This window comes from Pteropus medius, unplaced genomic scaffold, assembly GCF_902729225.1.
Source record: "Pteropus medius unplaced genomic scaffold, Ma_sr-lr_union100, whole genome shotgun sequence".
Taxonomy (NCBI): Eukaryota; Metazoa; Chordata; class Mammalia; order Chiroptera; family Pteropodidae; genus Pteropus; species Pteropus medius.
The window spans coordinates 4,655,110-4,681,695 of record NW_024340848.1 but is presented as its reverse complement, the minus strand read 5'-3'; the positions used below and the strand labels follow the sequence as shown (position 1 = coordinate 4,681,695).

The following is a 26,586-nucleotide window of genomic DNA, read 5'->3' as shown; positions in this document are numbered from 1 at the left end:
TACCATGCAATCATTGAAAAATTAATGGAGCATTTTTAGAAAAGACCAAAATGTGTATATTAACCTGAGAAGGATGGATATTTTCCTAGACTTTGACAGGTGTTTGGGATATCAGGTCTTAGAGCAAAGTTGATAACATTGCTCTAACTACTAACTACTTAGACTACTTGCTACTAACTACTGTATTATTTTCCAGAAAACCAAACTATGAGATAACTACTTCTGGCACTACCATTTAAATAAAAATTATCTGCCAAGCAAGTATACTAGAGTAAGCCTGAAAGAGATAGTACACAACCAGTAACTGTGCAAATTTTATGTTCCTTATGAATCTGATACATCAGCCTTACCTGTACTTGTCCCATTGGATCTAGAATACATATTCTACAATGTAATAAATTTGACAATACCTTATAATATAATTAAAAGCACACTTTTTATTTCCGTCAATAAAGAGCAGAAATGTTTCAGTTCTTCCCTGATGATCGTAAACTCACACTTGTGACCTTGGGCAGACCTTGGCACTTTATCCACCCCAAACCCAGGTGCTTCACCTGTGGTAAAGACAATCACATCTAATATTTCTTTAACCCAGAACACATGAGCTTCTTAAAGTTGTTCAGATGGTGGTTGCACTAAAAACGTCTATGGAAGTGCACCCAATGGGACATGCAGGATCTTAAAAAGTTAAGTCAAAGAAGGAAAATCGGCATCTAGAGTCAGCAACTTTTTTTGATTCATCTCCTTTCTTCTCACTTCTCAGGCACTCAGTTTCATTTTGGACCCACATATTACCCACCAAAGTGTTTTCACTAAATCGCATTCCAAATCCCCAAATCTCTTAGTTCTCACTAACACAAAAAATAAAAATTACTTTTCTTCAGAGTCCTGTTATCTCTTAAAAAGTTATTGATAGGTGTTCAATGATATTCATCAGTCTTGGCCTCTCAAATAATATAGGAGCTCTGTTATAAAAGAAACTGCAGTAGATAAGAACAAAGAAGATGTGTGGCATATAAATGTACAAAGGATTATAGGTGTCATAATGGATTTAGACATTATGATAAAACACAAATGAGAGGATTTATTCTACTGGGACACAAAATAAATATGGGAGTTTGGCAAAACTACTTATACGGTTGGGGAAAAAATGATTTAGTTGAACATTATTCCATTAATAATGGGCATTTCAAGGTCCACAGTAGATTGCTGCTGCGGGGTAAGAGTGGGGATGCTTCCTAATCACGCTTTCTAAGCACCCTTCAGTTCTAAACCAGAGAAGACAGGCCATAGGTATGAAAACAGTGATGATTATTGAAAAAGTATAGTTCAACAATATATGAACCCTGGTTGAATAAGTAAGAATTGCAAGGGAAAAAAAGAAATAGGAAAAGACTGATGTTTAAGTCATGAAGAACATGCTGCCTTTGTACAAGCGACTAGTCGTTACATTAATGAAATTCAAAACAGTTCTGAGTCCTGATTGTTTTTGAAAATGTAGTCTATAACATCTGGAAACTTGGCCAGGTGTTTTAAAAAAAGATAAATACAATCTAATTGAATACACCAAGATCAGGAAGGAAAAGAAAGATCGAAGATGAAGTGGCTTTCCAGACAGATAACGGGTCAAAGAAAAAATAATTGAGGTTAAAAAAACTATGGTCAAGAAAAATGTCGTTGTCTGGGTGAAAAGAAAACTGATAATAGATAAATATAAAATCTCAGTAATTTCTAAGGTTTTTTACTTTTATCTGAGTCTTAAAAATTCAGTTATAATATGTTGAGAAGGGGGCATCTTATCATAGGAGTTTAAGAAGAAACACTGTACTACTAAAGAAGCATTATGAAACATTAACTAAGTCAAGACGAAGTAGAATTCATGCAGATTATTAATTTTACTAGGATATTTAACAGCTACTCACTAGTTTAAGAGTTGTGGAAGTCATAAATTCCTGGGGATTGAAGAAGAGTTATTGGATTATCTGTGTATCAATCAAAAGAGAAAAAGAAATCCCTTGTAATTAAGTAGCTGTCTCCTGAACTTCAATACTCAGAAAGATGAGTACAAACCATCCAACGATCAATTTGCAATCACAAAGAACTAAGAACAGAGTAAGGACTGACATGCCTTTTAGAAGACAATTTTGTTTTATGATGGAGACAGGATGGGTAGAGAAGGACTTTAGGAGATGAAGACCACACGGATTTCAGTAAAACATTTTCATCTTAAATCAAGAAATTGTTTGAACTTTTGACTTCAATGCTGTGCATGCAGTCTTTAAAATCATCTTAATTAAAATAGCTTTTCTTCATGAATTAAACACTCCTTATAGACTACAGATATTTGAAATATTTTCATCTATAATCACAAAAGAATTGCACCTCTTTTGATGAGCACAAAGATGATTTCACCCAATGTTATAGGATTGTCATAATATTGAAACAATCTGCATGGTTTTCCTATTATTTAAAGCAGTATGTCTGTGCACATAAATAATCTTATCAATCATCTCCTAAAAAGTGCCTTCAGGAGAAGAAATACAGCCAAACTAATCAGTTTGCTCTTATAATGAATAATAGACTCAATTTATCCTATTGATGTGCTTGGCATAATTCCTCTGGAATGAACTTGATGAATATTATAATCCACCACAAAAAAAAGAAAAACCTCTATCATCCACAAATGGAGTATACATTCACCTGACATTCATTTCTTCAAAATTTGGTGGCATTATTTATCTCAACTAACTGCAGGTCTCTGAAATGAATACCTTGTATGGGGGAGGTCTTAGTGCTTTCACACATCAATCATTGTTATATTTTGGTTTTTTCTCAAGGAAAAGTAGTTAAAAATTTAATTTTAACATTTATCAGCACTTGACTGTATACTGAAGCCTTCCTAGTAAATTCAATAGTTCAGTATTGAACCATGTCCATTAATGCTTTGACAAAACTATATCACAAAATTACTATGAAAATCAGAGTTGGTTGGAAATTGAAATAATATTCATGTCAAAATGAATTATAAAAATAAAACAACGATGCTCCAAAATACTAATGTCGCTACAACATGTTTTCATTAAACATAAATACAATGAAAATAAAAAAATAAAAGCCTCCCAGTACTTTTTAAGTATATTAGCAGTTTTTATGTAACAGTACAGAAATATTCTATGCAAAAGCAATATCAATTTTTTTTAATTTTTTCAAAATGGCTGGTAAAATATGTAATATTCCATTTTAACTATATTTACTCAAGAATTATTTGAAAGTATCCCACATTAGCAGGTATAAATATGCATAATTTTTGACTGTCATATAATATTACATGATGAATATATTAACACTGAAAAAATCAGATATGATAGATATTTAGATTTTAGCATTGACTTTGCATTGAAAAAAAATATGCTCTATTATGTTCTAATATACACTGAGAATTGACTAAGCCATGGAAAAAATTACAATTTAAATTATATTTTAAGAAGTCAAAGTATACATGAGCGTTTTCTCCAAATCAAATAGAAAAAAAGCCACCCAAAGTAAGCACCCAATGCTTACTTTGGAGCATTAAGGAGTAAAGTTGTGGAGGAACTAAATGAGATAATCTTTGCGAAGCCTTATTTTACTGTTAGAAAATAATCTGGACTGAAAAAGTATCCATTTGGAAGTAGCCCAGACATGGTGGGGGGAGCCACTGTGTGGAGCGAGTCAACGGGTGTGGGAGTAGGCTGAGGACCCATGGGAAAGGGATGCAAGAGAAATATCCTCCAGGAAGGGAAAATGTCAGTTAATGTGATGAGGTAGAAGGGTTGTTTGAGAAAAGATTAAGGCAAAGTGAAAGGTGCCCACAGAAGAGTGGAGTCGTGTAGCACATATGGAAGTGGCCGCCAGACAAGAGGCCAGGGTGCTACAGGAAGGGGAAGACCTGAGCTGGAAACAAATTAGAATAATGAGAATCACTCTCTTTATCAGAAATGTGGACACTTACTATAGATAATTCTTGCTAAAGATGAGCTTTCTTTATTTGAAGTCTTAAAAATATTATATAGAAGAAAATATCTTCTTTGTGTTGAAAATATTATCCCTCTAAAAAGTTTTCTCAAATCATTGATTTCTCAGTCAGTATTTCCTTTTATATGAACCCCAGACCAAATAGAGAGGAATGGGACAAATTGAAACTAAGGTTCTTACAGCTCTAGAATCAAATGATATAATATAATGTAATATAGTATATCAAATCTATTCATACTACATAAATCTTTCATTAATCGCCATGAGAGTCTCTTAGCACCTGTAGAAAAATTGTTAATACACAAATTTTCATTCTAGTTTGAACAATGTGAAAAGACAAAATATAACTAAAAATAGAATTTATTTAGTAGATCTAAGTGACACAAATTCTATAATACTACATGCAAAGTACTATATATGCCATGACTGAATGCTCTCAGTAAAGGCAAGAAAGATATATTTAGAAAATATATTCCAACACCCAAAGAGCATAAGGAAAAGAAAAGCTATAGCCATATCAGTCAAATATTTTATTTAAATTTAATTATAGTTTCTGTCTTCAATAATTTTTCTATGAAATCTAAGAATTTCTATGAGATATTCAGATATAAACTACAAATTAATCATTTAATAAAACAGGAATGTAACCTTTAACTATAAAGAACATGAATGCCCAGAAATACGTAAACAATTTTTATTATATAAAAGTAATTTTATATTAAAATGATTCCAGTATATGTTTATCATAGTAATTTTATTTACTAAATGAACATTTTAAATGAACTCATCACTCTTGTGGTAACTAAATCACCTATCTACACATGGAGTAGGTATGTTTGTAAATCAGAAAGTTTAACACTCTATCTTTCTATGCACATTGCTCAAAGTAAAATACACTAAAACATTCTAATCCAAACACAACACAAAATCAAAGGACTAATTTTCCACCCAATTATACTGACCACTGTTATATATTATGGAGGGAGAAATTAAGACTTTCCGAAATTCAGGGGATTACTTGAAAGTATAATCTGTTGTAGGAACCAAAGAAAAAGAAACTGTCAAAGAAGATCTAGACAGTGAGAAAAAAAAGATACAAGTTAATTTCACTCCTGAGTCTGAGGAACAACTGACAATATGCAAATAAACAATGCTTCAAAGATATATACATAAAAGTGACTCCCACTCTTACACAGATACACACAGACACACACATACCTAAAGAGACCCTTGTAGAACAGGGATATTACTAGTGCAGATTCATAAATCCATATATTAATGAATGTCTGCACAGGTGTTCACATTTCACTGAATTTCCTCGCTTTCTAATACTCAAAAAGTAAAACTTAAAAAAAAAATAGATATTTGATAAACAAGACTGATCAAATAGAAGGCAAGTAACACTTGATAGAAGAAGTAGAATTTTAAGGTAGAGCATAGATAGGTAGAAAAAAAAGAGAAGTTTCAAAACACCACTGAATGCGATTGTATTTCTAACATGTCAAAAGGATCACATTTATTTTTAATAAACTAAAGAGACAGAATTAATCTATAATCTCACCTGTGTGGCAAAATTTCAACTGGAGTAATTCATTCAAGATCTGGGAAAAGAAAGCATGAATGAAAGCAGCCATCATATTTTCACAGACCACTAGACATAAAATACCTTTTTACTATATCTTCTCCATTCCAGCACGGCAGTCCATCAGCAGCAGCTAAGTCATTAACACAAAGCTGATCAGCCAGGGCTCCATAAAATGTCCTATGAAGTCGAAGGCTGTTGATAAATTCTCTGAATGGAGAAAAAAAAAAAACAAAAACAAAACAAAGAAAACAATTACAACCAAAAATCCATCAAAAATGCCACTAGCTTGGTACAGAGGAGATCATTTCTGGACTAGAATAGAAGGGTAGGAATAGGAAATACTGGAAGGAAAGCAAACTTCAGAATTCTTGGCATGATTGGTTGAAATGTAGCAATTATGAAATTGTATCCTCCACTGAAATTTAAAAATATAATTTCTTTAGAAATGAGATCAAATAGGAGTGTTGGTTATATATTATAGCTGAAATGACCAATTGAAAAAATAAATATTATTTTCACAGCACCAATGTTCAACTGTATTAATTTTAGACTTCTCTCTCTTACTGGTGTTCAAAGAACAATTTTATTTTTGAGACCTGCTGGAATTGTAAATAACCATTAATCTGTAGGAAGGATAACTGTAATTTTCAAATATGCAGCATCTGAAATCACAGAGATCAGGAGGATTTCCCACGGCAAGTGTTTGGTGAGTATTTAATCAAATTTTTAACAAAGCTTAACCAGACAAATTATAACAAAATGGTCACAGAAAGCATAAATTTGACTCAAATCTCACGCTCGATTTTTTCAAAAAGTTTTGTTTCCTCGCTAGCACAGTAACTACTTATTTATACTTTAAGTCAGTTTTCTCTACTAGAAAATATTTCCCTTGATGACGCTATATCTCTACTGACTGGGGTGCAAGAATAAATACGATTCTCATGTTGCAGCTACTAAAACAAAAGTGATGGAGCTTACTGGTTCTTCCCTACAGAGGTGGAGTTCAATGAATAGAAAGATGTAGTGAATAGTGTCCTGACCCTATTCACTATACAAGACCACTATGTGGAATCAAAGTGTCTCCTAGAAATGAAGACGCCTGGCACAAACGGCTGGAACGTTGAGACCTCCAAATTGATAGTGTAAAACTAAATACATATTTTGTTATGAAACCCAAACCTTCTATTCCAATTTTGGTTAATGGAACCCTTGTTTCATTTATTCCTTCGCAACCAATAGATCATAATGGAGAAAGCTTTCCATTTTTCTTTTGCAGTCTCCTTTCCCAGTGCTACTCCAATTGCTTAGTCCAAGCTCTATCATTTCTCTTTGGAATTATTACACTAGGATTACATATCTCCAATCTTTTTCTCTAACAGTCACCTCCCATCCTCCACAAAAGTCATCTTTTAAAATTCAAATTTGATATTCCACAGATTACATCACTCACTTGGTTAAAATTATCAATGGCTCTCCATTCTCTACAACATGAAATCCAAATTTCTAGGAAAGAGATCTAAGGTACCCTCTCATTTCAATTTCAGCAGCACCCCAAATCATACTTTAGGGTCCCACAAAAGGGGCTCTAACACACCTTTGTGCCTTTGCACACATTCTCTGTAAAAGGATTGTATCCTAGAAGATTCCCACTTATTCTATAAATCATCCACTATCAATTATTTGCCATAGAATAGGGAACATTACTAAGTACCAAGCCCTGATTTGGCACTAGGAATTCAGAGCTAAACTAGACAGTTCCTGCCTTCTAAGAATGCACATTCTGGTGAAAATCTACAATAATAATACAGTATTAATAGTGCCACATTTGAGGACGAAGAAGTAATCAGAAAATATTTACAAAACAAGGTATTACTTTAGTATTCTACACAAAGAAAGAAACAAGCAAACAACAACAAAACCAAAATAAGCAAGGATAAAGAGGGAAGAATATTGTGTTTTCAGAGGAAGAAAATACAAGGATGTAAAAAAAAAAAAATGCGTGTCAGTGAGCATCATGAAAACTGATAGATTTGAAAGATGCTAGGAATCTAGAATTGACAGGTAAGGTAAAACTTTTAAGGAAACTTCTTAAACACACTTCCTGAGGAGGTTGTAGTCATTCGCTGGGATAAAAAATAAAGGGAAATACCACCTTCTTAATCCATACTATCCTTACCCTATTCAATACTGTCATCTTTGTACATACCACTTTCTATTTTAGTATATACTATGTAATTAGTTATTAAGTTTTATTGTTTTTTATCTGCCTCCCAGCTCTAGAATAAAAGACTCAGGCAGAGAGGGATTTTTTTTTTTTTTTTTGGTTTATTTTGTTCACCACTGTCGATCTTAAAGCAGTGGTGGAGGTATATGGCAAGCTCGATAAATAGTTATTGAGTTAATGAGTGAAAGCTAATTAATAATTAACTCCATTCTCAATATGTTCAGTTTGAGATTTCTTTGGAATATTCAGAAAGAGAAATCAAATGGAAGATTACTTACAAGCTTAATATGAGGAACATCATCTGGGGATCCTACCAAAATGCGGATTCAGATTTAGCAGTTCTGGGGGAGGGCCCAAGAGTCTACATTTCAAGGAAGCACTCAAATGATGCTGAAACTACTGGTTCAAAAACCATAACACCACGGAGGTTTGCTTTTAGATATGTGACCTTGGAATTCAGGGCACTAGACATGTGATGTAAGATTTAGCAACTATAGAGGTGGTGACCGAAGTCGTGAATATAAATGAAATCTCTCAGGCAAATAATATGCAATCAGCCAAAGGGACTCAGAAGTAGAAAGAGCAAAAGAAGAAAAACTTTAACGTCAGAGAGCAATGAAAACTAAAGAATGAGGGAATCTGAAGTTAGAGTCTCCACAGTACAAAATGCTATTAAGAGAGGATAATGAAAATACTGAAAATGTTTTTTTTTATACGTGGTGACCATAATTGTTATAAACTGACTTGTGTTCTCATAAAATTCATATGCTAAAGCCTTAATCCTCAATGCGACTGTATTTGAAGACAGGGCCTTTACAGAGGTAAGTAAGCTTAAATGAGGTCGTATGGGTGGGTCCTACTCTGATATGACTGACATCTTAATGAGAAGGCATGCCAGGGGTACACATGCACACAGAAAAGGCCATGTGAGGACACAGTGAGAAGGTGGCCATCTGCAAGCCAAGGAGAGAAGCCCCGGGAGAAACCAAACCTGTCAACACCTTGATCCTAGACTGCTAGTCTTCATAACTGTGAGAAAATTAACGTCTGTTGTTTAGGCCACCAAGTCTGCGGTATTTTGTTACAGCAGCCCAAGGAAACTAATACAATAATTAAAGCATTCGAAGTAGGCTAATAGACATCATATTTTCAGTATGACGAGCTAAAGAGAGTGTGAAAAACTGGAAGAGGAGAGTCCCAAAGAGGAAAATTAACAATTTCGTTTGTGTGCATGCTTGTTTGAATAAGGAAAGATCTGAAAATGTCTGTGTGTGAAAGGGAAGGAGATAAGAAGAGTATGGTATCATTAGCTTGTTCCCAAATATCCTAATTCTCTATCTTGTGGACACAAAGCCTATTTGAGGTTAACTCTGGTTATGTGACTTGCTCTGGGTTCTAGTAATTATATGCAGAAGTAATGTATGTTCTTTCCAGGCTTCAGCTTTAAGGACCAATGTGGCTTTGCCAACTTCTGTTTCCCTCTCCTGTGAAGAGAGGCAATATTTCTCATGTTGGCTGCTCTGTCATGCTGGGGTTTATTAAAGCCAGGAGAACTTGAACAGTGCCCCCAGCTGGTCTTAAATGGGCATAGTTGCTAACAAAAACTTGTTCTCCTAAACCAGTGTGACAGATTGGAGTTATTTGTTACCATATCATAATTTAGTCTCTTAATTGATACAAAGTTAGCAAAAACAAATTAATAATTGATGGGTCCCAAATTCTGAAAAGGAGAGAGAACAGTTACTAAAAGCAGGGAGAGAGGTTATCTTTGGAGCAAAATTCTCTGAGACTAACATAATGGAAGAAATTCTATGTGAATGTTGAGATAAGGCTTGGTTTGTGAGAACAGAAATGTGAGGGGAGATCCTACATTGGAACTCTATATTGTGTGGTTTGGCAGTTTTTAGGCCACAGGAATTGAGAGTAGTATGCAAAAGGTGGTTACATGAAGGCCGAGGGGATCTACATTGGATACAGAAAAAAATAATTGGTGGGAAATGAAGGAATTAAAACACTAGTAGCCAGAGTGAGGTCAAACGATTTATCTACCACCACAGAGCCAATTAATGTTGATCCTATTACCAGAATTCACACTTCGGTTCTCAGCTCAATACTTGGTCTACTATACACCAGCCTCCCTTTTCAGGTCTATATGAACTGTCTCAATGAATAAAATATTAACGTTCTTTGGATGATTCAAAATTTAGGTTGCTGGGAGGGTGACTACATCTATACAACTATTTTTCTACAGTTATGAGAATATTTCCAGTTAAAATTAGGAGTATAACAAATGCAGGGAGATGTTAGGAGTTCCAGCTAATTATCCTTGAGGGGCTGTGTTACATATGCCAGTTTTTCATCTTGATTTTAAAACATTTCTAGAATACAGAAATAAATACAATTATAAGAGTAACAGTTTGAAAATATTTTTTAAAAAACAGGAAAACATTATTTGGCAGAATATTTATTCAAAGCCAATATATCAGGGCCACATACAGATTCATAATTTCTCATTTGGGCTTGCAACATCTAACAAATGACATCCCGGCCTCTAGTTTTACACACCCATCTTCCGTTCACTACATGTCCCATGCTTTAACAAGAATTAGCTTAGAAATCAGCCATATCACTTTCCTGCCTTAAAATTCTAACAATTCAGGTCAAATGTGTTAGCACGGCACGTAATCTCTCCACTCTTTGCCCCTAGCCAGCCCTCCTCCATTCCCCTCACACGTCCAAGCCAAAACCCACACACTTATATTGCGTAAGATAGCTCAATATTTACTGGATAAGATTCCAAGTTTAGCACATGCAGTTTCCTCTACCTAGAATTGCCTTTTCCTCCCACTTCACTTTTCTCAACCTTCTATCCATCCTTGAAGATCCAGTTTAAACCTCGTCTTCTCTCTAACCGTTTTCCTGACCCGCTTGTGCAGCTCTTGTTGGTTCATCCTATTTCTCGCATAGCACTAGGCGTCTATTTTACAGACTGGCTATTTGGTATTATCGTTCCTCTGTTTATATGTCTGCCTCACTGATTAGAGGGTGTGTTCTCTAAAGGCAAGAGTCATGTCTTCTTTACATCCCCAGGACTTGGATCATAGTTTGATACCCAAAAAGCACTCAACAAATTCTTGTTGAATTGGTCCTAGATTCAAATTTAATTTGTAACAGCTTCCAAAATTAGAAGTTTCCACAAGAAAAACATTTTTAAAAATGATAATGATAATTTAAAATCCTTAAAGAAAACAGTCGACTTGGAGAACTTTAAATTAGGAGAAATATCACAGAGACCTTCCCGGTGCCTTGCATTAGAAAATGGAAGAAATCTAAAGGGCAGGACCACAAGCTGTGTCAGATTCTACTAAACAGGCTCAAGACAGATTATATATGTGACGCTGAAATTAATATGTACTGACACTTTAATATTTAGTCACAGTGCTGTGTAAGATAGCTATCATAATTAATACATCACAAATAACACTGTATCATAAGAGTTAAAAAAGCCTTAGAGGTCATCTGTTCTAATAGCTCACTGTCCTAACTGCACTTTATCATTACTAAGAAAACATGTAAACCATGCGCCTAAATTTCTCCCTCAGACTTTCAGATTTATTGGTCTGGAGTAGGACCCAGGCATCCAAGTTTTTCTGAAAGCTTCCTACAAGATCCTAATGCGCAGCCAGGAATGGGAGCCAATGATTTAGTCCAACTCTCCTATTTTATAATTAAGGAAAATGAAAGCCAGATAAGTGAAAAGACAAGTGACAAAGTTATTTAGTCGGGCCTTTAGTCAACGCAGACCTCTTTGTTTAATTAATTAATTAAAATTCCATCACTTAACAATGGCTGATATTGGATGTTTGATTAATCAAAGTTGAATGAATCTTTATATAGATGAATATTTCCATCTGTTTTTAAATTTTTACAGTTATTATCACAGTTTTACCAGAATACACTTATTATTAGATCGATAAACTAGAAAGCAGATACATCACTTCTTCCTGCCAAAATCTGCACTTAGAAAGCAAAATGTTTAGACAGGATTTATCTGTATATGTCTACCAGTCTGAATGGTCTGGTGAAAGAAGCAGGGAGTGGGGTAAATTCTGATCACTGGCTAATGAACAGCTTTGTACACTGTGCTAGCACAGCAAAGAGGAAAAAAGCTGTAGCACAATTGCTCATTCATAGCTTATAGCCTTGTCTGCCCTGAGCTTACTGAAGGAAAGAGAGAAACATGGACCAGCATAGTTATTGCTTCATTGCTTCCCATGCCCTTGAGGCCAGCAGTACCAGAAAGGTCTCCTGATATGTCACGTGGCCAAAAAAAAAAAAAAAAATGCAACTCACCTTGAAATTGTCATTTGTTATGTTGTCATAGGAATGCCCACTTACTATTGTAAAACCAAGCAGCACTTCAAATTGGCTTTACCATTGTAGTTGACTTAAATCATTTTCAATGATAAAAATAACATATCTTTTTCTGAGTAGCAAAATAACTAAAAGGCACCCAAAGAACAAGTTAATATCTGTCCCTCTGTAGTTTTTACACCCCTCCCTCCCAAGATAACCAGTGTTAACAGCCTGGTGTGCTTTCTTCAGCTTCCTCTATGTGTACACTAATAAGTAACTAAAAACAGAAGATATAGAGATGGTCTGGTTTTGCAAAACTCAGACCAAGTTACACACACGTGAAATTGGCTTTTCTCACTTGACAGTACATCATGGAGCCCTCTCAGGTTAATAATTTCAATCTTACTTATCTTTATATCACTGTATAGTAGTCCATAACCTGGATATAGCAACACTAGCATAATCCATCAAAACATTCCACTAAGGCAATTTACACTTTAACTTATAAGTCTGATGTTTCTCATGCGTATGGTTTGTGGAGTGACAACCATGTGCTTCAAACTCCTTATCTTCTAAGAGCTGTTTTCACTTAAGCATATGGCTCTGATCTACATTTGACTTTGCATTTCATTTCATTAGACGTTGCTGGAAACGGCTATGTTCAAAAGGCACACCACTCAATCTTATGTCTTCATCTAATGGGAACTCGTTTTAATTTAAAAACGTTTATAAACTGTCATATATTGCACTTCCCTTCCTTTTTTCCATTGAACACAATAAAAAAAGAGACTATTTCTAATTTTGACCAAAGTTAACTATCTGGACAAGTGTTGGAGAAGAATCTTATTTTCAAAAGGAACATTTCTCTGTGGATTGTCTCAGACCACACATTTCTTTATTTAATGACACGTATTGATTTTTTTTTTTTTACCCTAAAGTCAGTCCACACATAACACAGAACCCAAATTAAAAGCAGTGCCTCACACACTGTTTGAAAATATCTATAGAACAAAGGTCAAATGTGCAGTTTGCTAGTTAATGGCTTGAGGCAAAGTTAAGGTTAATGTGGCACTAATGAGCAGGCTCACCCCTGTAGAGATGTCTGACTACAGTTGTCAAACAGTAGACTTTTAAAATGTCACTCCTTGCTCAGCAGAGGAAATGTATAATTACATGTTTCTAGATAAGATCTATTTTTCTCTTGCTAATCTGAATCTATATTTAATCATTTTACTTTACTCTCAACTAAGTCACTTTATTTGACAAAATATTTTTATAAATCTTTAGAACAAAAAAATATTTAGATTTCTTTTCTATAGCAGTAATAGTTCTCATAAATGTTTGAAAATACTTAAATTTATACAGTAAGATTGGCTATAGGGAGAATTGAAATTTAGTTTCCTGGCTGTTTTTTATACAGACTTTGTAATGCATGGAGAGATGGGAAGAGAGAGTGAATATGACACTAAGAAGTAATGCAATATGTGGCACCAGGCACATTTATCACAAACATAAATGTGTTTCAAGCACATTTTACTCATATTTGATTAAAAAGAAAAATGCTATTTTTTCTAAAGGAGTAACTCAGAGAGTCTGCTCTCTGAACCCCACTGCTCATTAGGGAAGCTGTGACCTAAAGATCAGCACCATTCTCAAAGGGAAGGATTTTTTTTTCTGACTAAATGATTCCAGGTTTTTTCCTCCTGATAGGAAGTCTTCTTGTTCACGTGGCATGATTTCCCCTCATTAGAAGATTTACTGTGCTTTCTCTACAAAGCTGAAGGAGTTAAGATGGGTGGTAGGTTAGGGAGCACCAGAGTAAGTAATGGGAAGGAAAAATGGAAAGGAACACTGATAATATGCTAATATTCTTAGATACCTTTTGCAGAGGCTTCTTTTCTGACAGGTACTGCATGTCTGACACTCTCTGGTAGTGATTTTACCCTAGCTCTGAGCTGGACATTCACAGTCATCTATACAATTAGTATAGACACCTCTATTCCCCACTTTTCGGTAATACTCCAAACCCAACACATTACCATTTAATGTCCCAATAAAAAGCACCCTTTCTGAAAGCATCCTCCTCTAAAAAAGAGTGATTTAAACCTGATGTCAAAACTTGGTTTTCAAAACCAGCTCTCATCTCATTTACCCATGTTGTAAAAATGTACCTTAAAATGCACTGACTCTGTTCTCCATTAAAAAGAACTTTAAACAAAGACATTAGCTCATTTATAAAAATAAACACTGGACTAGGTTCTAATATTTAAAGAAATCAGATAGTATTAAGGAAATTGAGCATCCATTCCAAAAAAAGATGTGATATAGTATCTCCTATCTCATAACTTTTTATTTTAATAAAAATATGCAATTTTTTGTTCAGTTCTATAAACTTCAGGAAGCAGGCTGTTGGTTTTTCAATAGAGAAAAATTTGAGGACATGATGGGGTCAAGAACAACCACAAGGTTAGCCAATATTTGCAAATCTAATGATTCTAACATAGGTCATTCACCCAAAGAATCATTTTGAGTACCTATATTTTGAAATTCAGCATTTTAGGTAAAATCTTGAATATTACTCTCTTTTTGCAGTAAGATATTTTCTGTTGTTGCAAACATTTTAACTATAAATTTCATGACTTAGGGGACAATAGAACAAATTCTGGACAATATTTCCCTTTCTTAGCATTAGCAGGTGATTAATAAAATACTTTCCCTATATTAATCTGCCAATAAAAAGGCTCTTCCTTATTTGTTTTTTTTTCCATTTTCATTTTGTGATTTCAATCAGCTATTCCTGGTCACTTCCATCCATGAACTTATCTGATTGATTAACAACATTTTTCTTGCTTGTATTTTCAGTCACTGTATATCCCTGACTGCTAATCCTTATGTTCCTGGACTATGGTATAAAGATAGAGTTAGGGTCAGGAAATCTATAATAGGGTTCAGAGAAAATGAGGTATTTTAGTCCTCAATTTTATTTCTATTACTCTAGTAAGTTTCATTTTGGGGAAAAAAAATATTTTAAAATCTTATATGTGAGCCAGGTATTACTGTATTCCTAATTTCTGGTGGGTGGTATAGAATACTACTGACCAGGGTTGAATAATTTATAATACCTTTTACTGGATAACATCAAATATTTTCTATGTGACAGGAAATAAAGTAATGCATTCTTCCATTATGATTGTTCGTATATTTGTTCATATAAACATTTACTTACACTGGAAATGTAGACAAACCAAATACAACAAAGATTATAAATCCTTTGGGTTTACTCAGTTTGCAGGACCTCAAAGTTGTACTGGTCTCCTGACAGGATCTTTGCTGAAGAAGGGTAAAACGAACACACCAAAACCAGCACCTTTACCTGTTAACATTCAAAAGTCATCACACAGAATGAATCATATTTTTGAGATACTAGCTCGATCTTAAGTTCGGTGACTCTATAAATATGAGCCTAAACAAAACTCATCATCCTGAAATTGCCTTCAATTTTCCATCAGTTGCACTTCCAAGCAAAAGATTCCACATGTGATTCTAGAGAGCATGGTGTGCCCCGGAAATGGTTAATCTAAATTTGTGTCTTGGAGTAAAGATAGGAGAAAAAAGCAGTGCTTCTGTCAAATGATATAATCCACTCTGGAAACATATTTCTTCTTCTTTAAGGACAACTGAGGAGGATTAGGTACCTTTGTCATTTCTATTCAACATGCAACTGAATAAAAATACAAATGCCTCTTGATGCTACCTGCTCCTCATTTTCCCCTATTATCTCTATATATCATTTAGACACTTCCAGTGCCATTGATAGATTTAAACTGACAAAAATGTTCTTTGCTAAGCAAACCAAGTGAAAGAAAGTGTTTCATACTCTTGCTGTAGATTGAGCATACAAGATGTTCTAAATACAATTAATTTTGCTATCTTAGTAAAAGAAATGAGACTTACTCATTATCTGATTTAGACCTCATAGATTCTGCTAAAAATTCTGAAATAACTTTTATACATTCCTATAAAAATCAGCAGTTTCAATATGACACCACTTAAAACCTTCCTCACCTCTTCAAGAAATTGAGTGAAAAAAAAATCGGGGCTGAATTTGAGGTTCTTTTCAAAGAAAAAAGAACAGAAGATTCAATTTTTGTGAGGAGAAAAAGGAAAGAAGGAAAACATACTCTCACATATATTTGACAGGGAGAATTTCATTCACAGTTCTCTTAGTGGAGAGATATCTGGAGCATATAAATGAGAAAACCCTACAGTCATGATTATAAACACCACTGAAAATTCCATAGCTCATCTAGCAAAGCTGCTACTGGGAAACAAAGTTTTTGAAGAATCAGTTTGAAAACTATCCAATATAAAGGTCCTTCTTCCTATGGCTGAGTAAGATAGATAGATAGATAGATAGATAGATAGATAGATAGATAGATAGATAGATAGATAGATAGACAGACAGACAGACAGACAGACAGACTCATTCTTTCCGTAGAAAGAAATCTGGGGACATTTATTTCTCTCACATTAATTTAAAGTTGATAGCCTCAGTATTACCAATGTTGCAAATTAACTTGAGGACCGAAGATCATAGGCCATTGATGTAACTTGAAGAGATTAGAATGTCATGCTCCCTGAAATAAGCCTATACTCATCTAAGCAAGCTAGCTATGAGAATTCTAATTACAGCCAGTGATAGCCACCTAAGTTTTCTTTCTAGAATTTTCAGAAATTGTTACCATCGAGACAAAAAGTGGGTATCTGTTGGATACCACATGTGTATATAGCTACATTTAAGACCAATCACAATTTCAATTTCTAGTTTCCATCAAATACTTGAAGGCATCTCTCTTTTCAACACAAGTAGTATTTAATGTTACTTTAATTTTCCAACGTTTGGATTTCGTTTCAGATATTTGGTGAAATGGTCATTAATTTTTCCATGAGTATCTGGAAAGTAAGAGCAAACTCAGTTGTAAAGACTTTAACTTTGGTTTTAGGTGGTGCAAAATGCTTTTCAATGCACAAAAATTTGTGTGTATTTGTTTATGAACTTTCTTTTTCTGAGAAGTTTTTATCAAATTCTCAGTGGGATACCTGACCCACAAAGGTTAAGCACCACTAGCCTAAACTTTTGCCATATGTTTGTTCTGCCTTCTGGCATTCCTTCTTCCTGTGCGCCTGGTTTTTGACCCCCTGGGCTCCTGCTCTTCATTATTCATGTAGGTCTTGAGGTTGGCCTGCCTTGTAGCTCACATTACCTCAGTCCTGCTCTGGCCTGGCCTCTCGCCCCCTAACCAAAGCCTGGCCTTGGCCTGCTCTGCCCTTGGTGCTTTCACTACCACCACTCACTAAGTACTGTTTCAAATTAAACAGAAATGTTCTCATTGAAGGGAACGCGACTTTTATTTTAGTAAATTTAACTTACAGGTAATAAATAATAATGGCACCTCAAAGAAGCATTAACTTCCTTTTGGAAATAAATTAGAAATTGCTCTCTCCAGTGCTATAAATGATATTAAATTTTTCTCAAAGTGTTAATTTTTTCCTGATCTATAGATATATTCATTCACTGAGTATGTGTATACACAATTCATCATTAAGCCCAGAATGTCAATACTGATTTATCTGTATAAACAAGCGCACACATCGGGAGTGCTAAATAAGGTTTAACTATGCAGCTATAAATTCATGCATTTTAAGCTAAACTGATGCTATTCAATTTAGACTTATTTCACCTATCTTGGCAATAATGCTAAATAATATTGTGTTCTTTGTTCAGTATATGTTTAAATTTGTTTCTATGTTTCACTAATTTTTAACTACTTCCCTGCGTTCTTTTGGGATGTACAAGATAATTAATTTGCTTTCATAGACAGTCACATCTGGAATCATAATCATGTCCTGACTCATTCCTCTCCTTAAACTACACAATTTCAATTGTCCTCTTTAGTTCCCCACTCTCAATAAATAAAAGTATTAATGTTCCATGTGATAAAATGGAATTGCCTAATGATACAATATTCCAATTAAGTTCTAGAGAGAAAACTGAGGAAAACAATAATTCATAAAATAACTTAAATTGTATTTTATTTCAAACACTAAAAATCCAATATTTCTAGAAATGCTCCTTTCCCCACATTCGCATCAAAATATTTTCTAATATTAAAAATATTTTATTTTTATTAAGCACCTAAGAGAGTCTCTATTACCCCAATACACACCTATGCATACAGCCAATCCCCTTAATTGGTGCATTCTTACATGAGAGGCTTGGCTAATTGGAATGCTGGCTGGAGAACAGATGGGGCACTGGTGGTGAGACTCTCTGTCTTAATTTATTGTCCCGGGGTTTTCCTAATTACCCACTTAATTGGCACAGCCACACCACTTTGAAATAATAATGTACAGCTAATTATCACCGATTTAAGCTTGCTAATAGCTTATTCTTACCAGCTAACTTCAAGAAATCAAGCAGAGAGCAGAAACTGCCACAGGGAAATCACTCTGCCTGCTCTGGTTTGGACAGCTATATGAGTGCAATGTCCTTTACAACTGGGCTGATTTGGTTCCTGCCCCAGAAGACTAAATAGTGATGCTTTGCTAGATTTGTAAAGGAGCAGTAGCTCTTCTTTGCCTTTCTCAACTTTTGGAGCTCTTTGTAACTGGTATGTATCAACAACTCAAAGTCTTCAATTAGCAACTTATTAATATGCTACATAAATAGAAAAAAATAGTATAGAAAAATAAGTACAATCACACTCCAAAATATAATCAAAAGAATTCAACACTATGGTTTGGCTCTCCTCCCTCAAAGCTAAAAGACATATATACTCCATGAGCAAGCTTAGCACAACTGTTAGATCCGAGGATAGAATTTATTAAGGAAAACTTCCTTCTTTAAATGTAAGAAATAGTGCAAGGAAAAGGCAATGTATTACACAGAAGGGTTCTCTATGAAATAAATATAGAGAAGGAAAGAGGAGAATATACAAAAAAAAAAATGAGTTTTTTATAATCTTTTTTAGGAATTTGGGAATTATAGAGAAATATCTACTTTAGGACAAGATACTATACTTCTTCCTTACTTTACTCTTATCCTGCATTTATTTTAAGTACTTTTTTAAACATCTCCAGGTCAGGTTTCCTAGAAGCAGTGCCTAAGACAGGAATTTGGATGCAGCTGATTCATTCAGAAACTGCTCTTAAGAGAAAAGTAGTGAAAGAAACGAGATAGAGTGGGCAGAAAAACTTTGAGTAGGGATGTGGTCTTGGCTTCAGCCAGGCTCCACAGGGAGTGCTGAAGCATGAAATCACATATTTGGTCTCACCACCATGAGTAAAGGGCAAGCCTAAAACCCCTGTGTTAACCAGGCACTGCCTATGTGCTGCTGCCAAGGGGGTGAGGCTGGTATGAATTCACCCCTCACCCCCAGGTAGATGAGATAGTGCGGATGAGTCTCTAGGATGAGTCCTGACAACACTTCCTCTCGTGCCTTTGTGCAGCCCCTCTCCACAGTGAGCACAACTGACCTGTGCAATCTATAGGATACCACAGAAATGACACTGTGGGACTTCTGTGGCTAGATTACAACAGACACTATAGATTCTGCCTTGCTCTCTTGGCTTGAGTGCCTTGAGAGAAACCAGACAAAATGTTGTGAGCAAACTGAAGCAGTCCTATGAGAGGTCAATGTGACAAGAAACCAAGGCCTCTTGCCAACAGCCATATGAGAGAGTCATCTTGGGATATGATAACTCCAGTTCCACTGAAGACTTCGGAGGACTATAGCCCATCCGACATCTTGAAAGCAATCGCTAGGGATCCTGAGCCAAACCAAATTCCTGGCCCCTAGAAGATTGCATAATAAATGCTTATTGTTGCTTTAAGCCACACTAAGTTTTAGAATGCTCTGTTAGGTAGCAGTAGGTTAACAAATACAAATGGCTTCTGTTTGTTGAGGGCAATTCCCAGGAGAATAGGGCTGCTGTGTGTTACCAGCAGCAAGGACAGAGCATCCAGGAGGCAAAGAAAATGGCCAGGTAAAGGCATGTGAGTAGCGTTCCAGTGGCATCCACTACCTTAGTTTCCAGTCATGTTAAATGTTTCCATTAAACCCCCCACACTACTTACACAGTAGAATGTAGGCTTAGACCTTTCTGATTTTAAACAATGGTAGCTGGCAACAACCTAGAATTCTAGTCCTATTGAAAATGTTCTTCGAATATGAAGATATGTTCAGACAAACAAAAGCTGAGAGAATTCATCACTAGTATTAAGCAATAAAAGATATACTAAGGCTAAAACAAAATGATTCAAAATGGATATATGAAACGGAAAAAAAAAAGAGCACCAGAAAGAATAAAATAGAAGTAATTATAGGTAAATATGCACTATTTAAAAACAATAACAATGTCTTAGGGGTTGTTAAAATGTTGGTAGAAATAAGGTATTCGTTTTCAAAAATAGCACAAAAGATAGGAAGAGAGTAATGGAGTGGAGCAGTTTTAAGATTCTTATATTGTTCAACGAAGAGGTAAAAGTTTAACTGATAATAGATAGTAAAAATTAAAAATGCATACCATTCTATGATAATCATTTAAAAAAAAAAAAAAGAAACGCTAATCCAAAAAGCTATGAGGACAAAAAATAAATACCTGCTTAACTCCAAAAAAGGTAATGAAGAATTAAAAAAAAAATTTAAAAAGGGTAATGAGAAAACAAAGAACAAGACTGTAGCCTTAAACTCAAGTACTTCACAATACTATATACCACTGTAAAAAATGAGCTAAACGTTCCAATTAAAAAAATAAACATTGATTAATCATCATATAATAACTATTGACTGTACAAAAGAAGAAAAAAGTAGCTATTATATTAAGCTATAAAAACAAATTCTTTTGTTACACAATTAAAAAAAATAATTTATATTGGTTTAAGTTTATAGAAAGTAGTTTCTACTACAGGTATTCTCATGAGAATTGTTCAAAGTAAATAATGAAAATATAAGAAAAGCTGTCATAGATATAATGCTAAATTAATAAAAAACTAACTCAGGAAATGTTATTTTTTAACTTCACTTTTTAAAGAATTTCACAAATTAGTGGTTTTGTTAATGATTTGGATAGCTCAATTAAAAATCATCTTTTTGCCTTTGTCTTCTTTTACAATAAACTTTCGCTTTTAAAAATTAACGCATTATAGTAGTAAATCCTAACAAGCCAACGACTCTTCTTGGAAAATTGAATTTTATCTCTATCTAATCACTATATCTACTTACATTGTAATGAAAAATCATCTATGATTAGTATATAAAGTGGCAAAATAAAAGAACATTGAAAAATTGAGTATCACTAGCTCTGATGAAAATTTTGACTGAGGGAGTCTTAACTATATTTTTTCATTAGAAAAATGTGATTTAAAAAAACACTTTTCATCTAAACTTTAAAATAATAGTATATGTGCGTGTGCACATGTGTGTGCATACACACCTCAAATACACACATTTTCTCTGGTACAGAAAATTAAGTTAAGCAGAATTCTCAATTCCTGGCATACTATCATAACTTAGCCTTGAAAAAGAATATTTATTTAGTTTATCATCTCATTTTTTTCTTCATCATCCCCTTTCCTGTCCTTTTATAAATAACCATTTTAATGTATTTAATGTAAGTACTTTGCCATATCCTTTTCTTGAAAAACATATACTTATTTTTATGTATTGGTTTTTAATTTATAAAAAATGGTATTACACTATTATTTCATTCATTTTTATAGTTTCTCTCTATAATTACAATGATTTCTTTTGATACTAGATAAAATTTTTTTTTTCTTCTGACTGCTTCATAATGTTCCAAAGTCTTACATTTCACTTTTCCATTTTTCTTGTTATGGATATATAGCTTGCCTCTAACTCTCAGCTACCATAAATGTTTAAGAATGCCTCATATTGATACAAGGAAGAGTTTTTCTAGGATACTTCTTAAGAAGGTAGACAAGTGCATAGAGTACATGAGTTTTACCAGGTGCAAGCTCCTTGCCAGAATGGCTGTACGAGGAGTATACCATATGATCATCCATGTAGAAATTCTAATCTTATCAACTGACCTACCATTGCAATGGCGCTCAGAAAAATGCCCACATACAATATTATAAACATATCTTTGTTTGAATCAATCTATTTATTCAATGTAACTCCAATCACAATTCAAGATTATAAAATATATTTGAAAAATAAATTCCACAAATATCTAAGTGAATGTTGAAAAACAAGCGTAAATAAAGGGGCTTACAAGATTTTACAAAATTCTTCAAAACAAAAACAACAATAGTAAAATAAAAGAATATCATATCCCTGGGGAATTGCTATGATTAAGGCCATCATCAAAGACATGAAAAAATGTCATGGTGGTGATCCTAACACTTCACCGTTCACTTGTTTGCCTGGTCTATGTACACTGAGGTAGACTTGGAGAATGGTTTAGCTTATCAAAAACTGAGTTTGAAGGTGATTACAATTACATTCTCCTTTGTATATTGTGTCTGCTAGAGCAAATCGAAATATGTCCCGCCACCTACCATCTAGCTAAAACTTGAGCAAATACGTTATCTCTTTATCAATCAGTAAAGACAATTAGAAATATTTCACTTTCAGCTGGCACAAACTCCTTCACTATTAAACCCCAGGGCAATTCTCCTACTCCATGATAGACAGGAGCCTTGATCATGGGAGCATCCTTCAGGACACCACGCTGATAACATATTGATCACATCATCCTAGATGCCTTGGTAGACATGTGTATGCCTCTGGTGGGAAAAAATATTGACATTTCTAGTGCTTGACAATTCAGCAGGGTTTCTAAATGTCTAGAAGTCTAGCTCTTATTGGGATTTTCTTCTAATATTAAAGGCAAATTTCTGCACTTACGATGACTTAGCACTCAGGAAGAGGCACAGTGCTTTTAGGGTCCATTTGCATATTAAATAAAATATGTTACACACTTGGGTGTGCTGCCCTAACCAATTTATAAAGTAGTCCAAAAAAGCTTTTGTATGAAAAAGTTCCTGTAGCTTGATGTTTTGTAAGCAGCTCTAATGTTTAGTCCAGATGACCCAGCTCATCCAGTCAATGGTGCCTGAAGTACCGGTGGTCAATAAAGACACTCTACAGAGATGGAAAAGCCCCTTTTGAAGACTCATAGAATAGCGATCAAGAGTTTTAGAGTAAAGTCATTCCTTTTTTTGCTCAAAATTGTTTTGTTTGTTTGGTGGGTTGGTGGGTTGATTGATAGGTTGGTTTGCAAATGGGTGCTGATAGAAACTTCATACTTGACCATGAGCTAGCAAGTGACTCTGCAACCTGAGATGCCCATGATGAACTACGTGCTATGCAGGGGTCTCCAATCCCTGGCCAAAGGACTGGTAATAGTCAGTAGCCTGTTAGGAACCAGGCTGCACAGCAGGAGGTGAGTGGCAGGCAAACAGGGGAAGCTTCATCTATATTTGTAGCCGCTCCCTAGCACTAGCATCACTGCCTCAGCTCCATCTCAGATCATCAGGTATTAGATTCTCACAAGAGCACCAGTCCCTGGTGCCAAAAAGGTTGGGGACCACTGTGCTATATGATCTATCATGCTATAAGATAAGGCTTGCATAGAAGCACTATATCATCAAGTGAAAGTGATCTATTAGAAATTAGGCTCAAGCCAGTAGAAAAATTACAAGATGCATGGACAAAAGCCCAGACTCGCTGAGCACTTATTCCTTCTACATTTCCCCCACTTACTGCAATTGAAATTCATGGGGAATTATCAGTTAATGAAGCATACATAAAATTCGGGTTGTTTATGGATAGGTCTGCTCAATATATAGGCATCAAGCAGAAATATACTATCACAGCAATTACACTCCATTCAGGAGTAGCAATAAAAAATTTGTAAAACTGAAATGCTTACATGGGTTCCTTTGCAGTATCTCTTGGTGTTCACTTTGCATGGCATAAGACTAGCCTGTGAAGGATCTACCCTGATTCACTCACTGGCAGGTCAGGGACGTAGAAATAATGAGTTTGCAAGACTTGTTACAGGAGGTCTATTCAATGACCAGAATAGATACTTATAAAACTTTCTATTCACATGAGCCCCACATTGTTCTTGAACCATATTTTATTATTTCACCTGCATTGGCTTAGTTTTTTGCTAGTAAATAAATCATGTTAAGTGTTGGATTGTGTTTTGGTTTTCCAATAACTGGTTTGTTTGTGTGGTGAAACAGATATTTCCCTTAAGAACTTAAGATCTTCCCTACCTGGGTTTTATTGTAAGAACCACTCTACCCAAAGTATACTGATTTCTCAAAGGTAAGAAATGTATGCTGATCACGACAGATGTTTATAGAGAAAAAGAATAGCTACTTCACATGCAAAAGGCTAATTTCTTCATGCCATAGCAAATAACCAGCAATAGCCCAGATCTTTATCCCACACTTATAATCTATCTGAGAAGAGAATGAGGCAATTAGGAGTGGAGTACTGTTCCAAAAGCAATGAAACTCATTTTTCATTACAGAGAGTAAAGCTATATAAAATACTGAATTCTCTATAAGTTATTATTAGAAATAATTGTTTGAATAATTAAATGTAGGATTATGAATTTTAGTTCACTTCAAAAACACGCACTGAGAATCTAGTATTTGCCAGGGCATACTCTAGTCAACTGAACACAAAAATAACTAAAATAATAGTTTCCTCCAAATTTAAGACTTTTTCAGTTTAATTGCCAATTACCAAGCAAGGGAACACAAATGAAGGCTTTGATTTAACCTGTGAAATAATGATGGGCACATTGTTAGAAATGTGAGCTATAAAAGTAAGCCACTCGATGCTTATCATTTTGAATCAACAGATAGCCATGTTCAGCATTTCATGTAAAAGGTATGAAAACTTCTTTATATCAATTATTTTTTTTAACAGATGCTTAACCTTCAATAATACTCATCGCATCATTTACATGTATACTCTTTTGGCCTTACATTGTCCTATAGAGTAGCCACTAGCTACATGGAATTTAGTCAAAATTAATTTTAAAAATAAAATTAAAAATTCAATCCTCAGTCATACTAGCTACATTTTAATTTCTTTTATTGTGGTAAGAACACTTATGAGATCTACCCTATTAACAAATTTTTTAGTATACATTACAATATTGTTTACCATAAGGAGGAAAAAATGGAGAATTACTAATTAATGGGCATAAAGTTGCAGTTAAGCAAGATGAAAAAGTTCTGATCTGCTGTTCAACCTTTTAAGTGCACAATGATTATATTTGCCTAGGACCTGCCATATTGTATTATAGAAAATGTCCCTTATCACCAACAGTTGCATTGGTCTCAAAAGTTCAACCTATCTTCTTAATGGAAAAAGGAAGAACCACTGAATTTTAAAGGTAATTAATGTTGATTTTTCAAAGGTGTATTTTGTTCTACTTAATTGAATATATTCTGTTCTGTTGTAAAATTAATAGCTTACTTTATTTTTTCTTTCTGGTTGTAAAACAAATGTCTTACTTTCTTCTGCTGGCAAGTGTCTCTTCACCGTTTCTTGGAGAGATCTTCATTCCATGCTTCTCTTTGCTCCCATCAAAAGAACAATGGGGGCTTTGTGTGGATGTTCTGATTGGATGGCCACAAATCTTATTTACCTTACAAATAGAAAATATTAAAAAACAGTTAGAAACCATACTCTGGTCTTTCTGAGAATGTTTCATTTACTAGAAAACAAACCAATGGCATGTTCTTACTTACCGCTGAATATTAATTCTTAAGACATATGTTTGTCAATTTTTCAAATAGGGAGAATCAAATTATCTCTGCAAAATGACAACCATAATAAATTGATGCTATATGCATTTATGTAGTTTGTATGTATTCAAGTGTAAAATATATAAATAAAAACATATGCAAAATCAGAGAACTATATTAATAAAATAGCCTGCTTGTATAAATAAGACTACTTAACAAAACTGGATATTATTTACACTTTATATTCATATGTATGACTAATCATATACTTGTAGTAATTTTTTAGATGAAAAAAATGCTATTGAATATGGTCCATTTCTAAATTAGTTCTAAAATTCGTTTTCTTCTTGAGGCCTTTTCTTAGAAATAACAATGAATAGGTTTATATGAAGGTATTTTGTAATAGTTCTATATCTTATTCCTCAATATTGTTTGATTTCAATGGTGTTACTATAATCTCTTTTTTAAAAAAAAAAAAATCATTTATCCCAGCTAAGAAGTTTTATTTATTAGACAAAAACCTCTAATGGCTATTAAACAGAATCACAAAGTACCAGACCTGATATTTAGCAAATGAATCTGACAGCACTATATAAGTTGAATGAG

General features: G+C 34.3%; 1 protein-coding gene across 1 annotated transcript in view; it reads right to left on the bottom strand.

Moving 5' to 3' along the window:
• Positions 1 to 26,586, bottom strand: part of GPC5 (glypican 5) — a 1,124,843-nt gene that overhangs the window by 867,738 nt on the left and 230,519 nt on the right. The window contains exons 4-5 of the mRNA XM_039837667.1: positions 25,747 to 25,880; positions 5,681 to 5,806 (exon numbers count right to left, since the gene is read on the bottom strand). Of these exons, the coding sequence (XP_039693601.1) occupies positions 5,681 to 5,806; positions 25,747 to 25,880 (260 nt within the window). The remainder of the gene's footprint in view (positions 1 to 5,680; positions 5,807 to 25,746; positions 25,881 to 26,586) is intronic.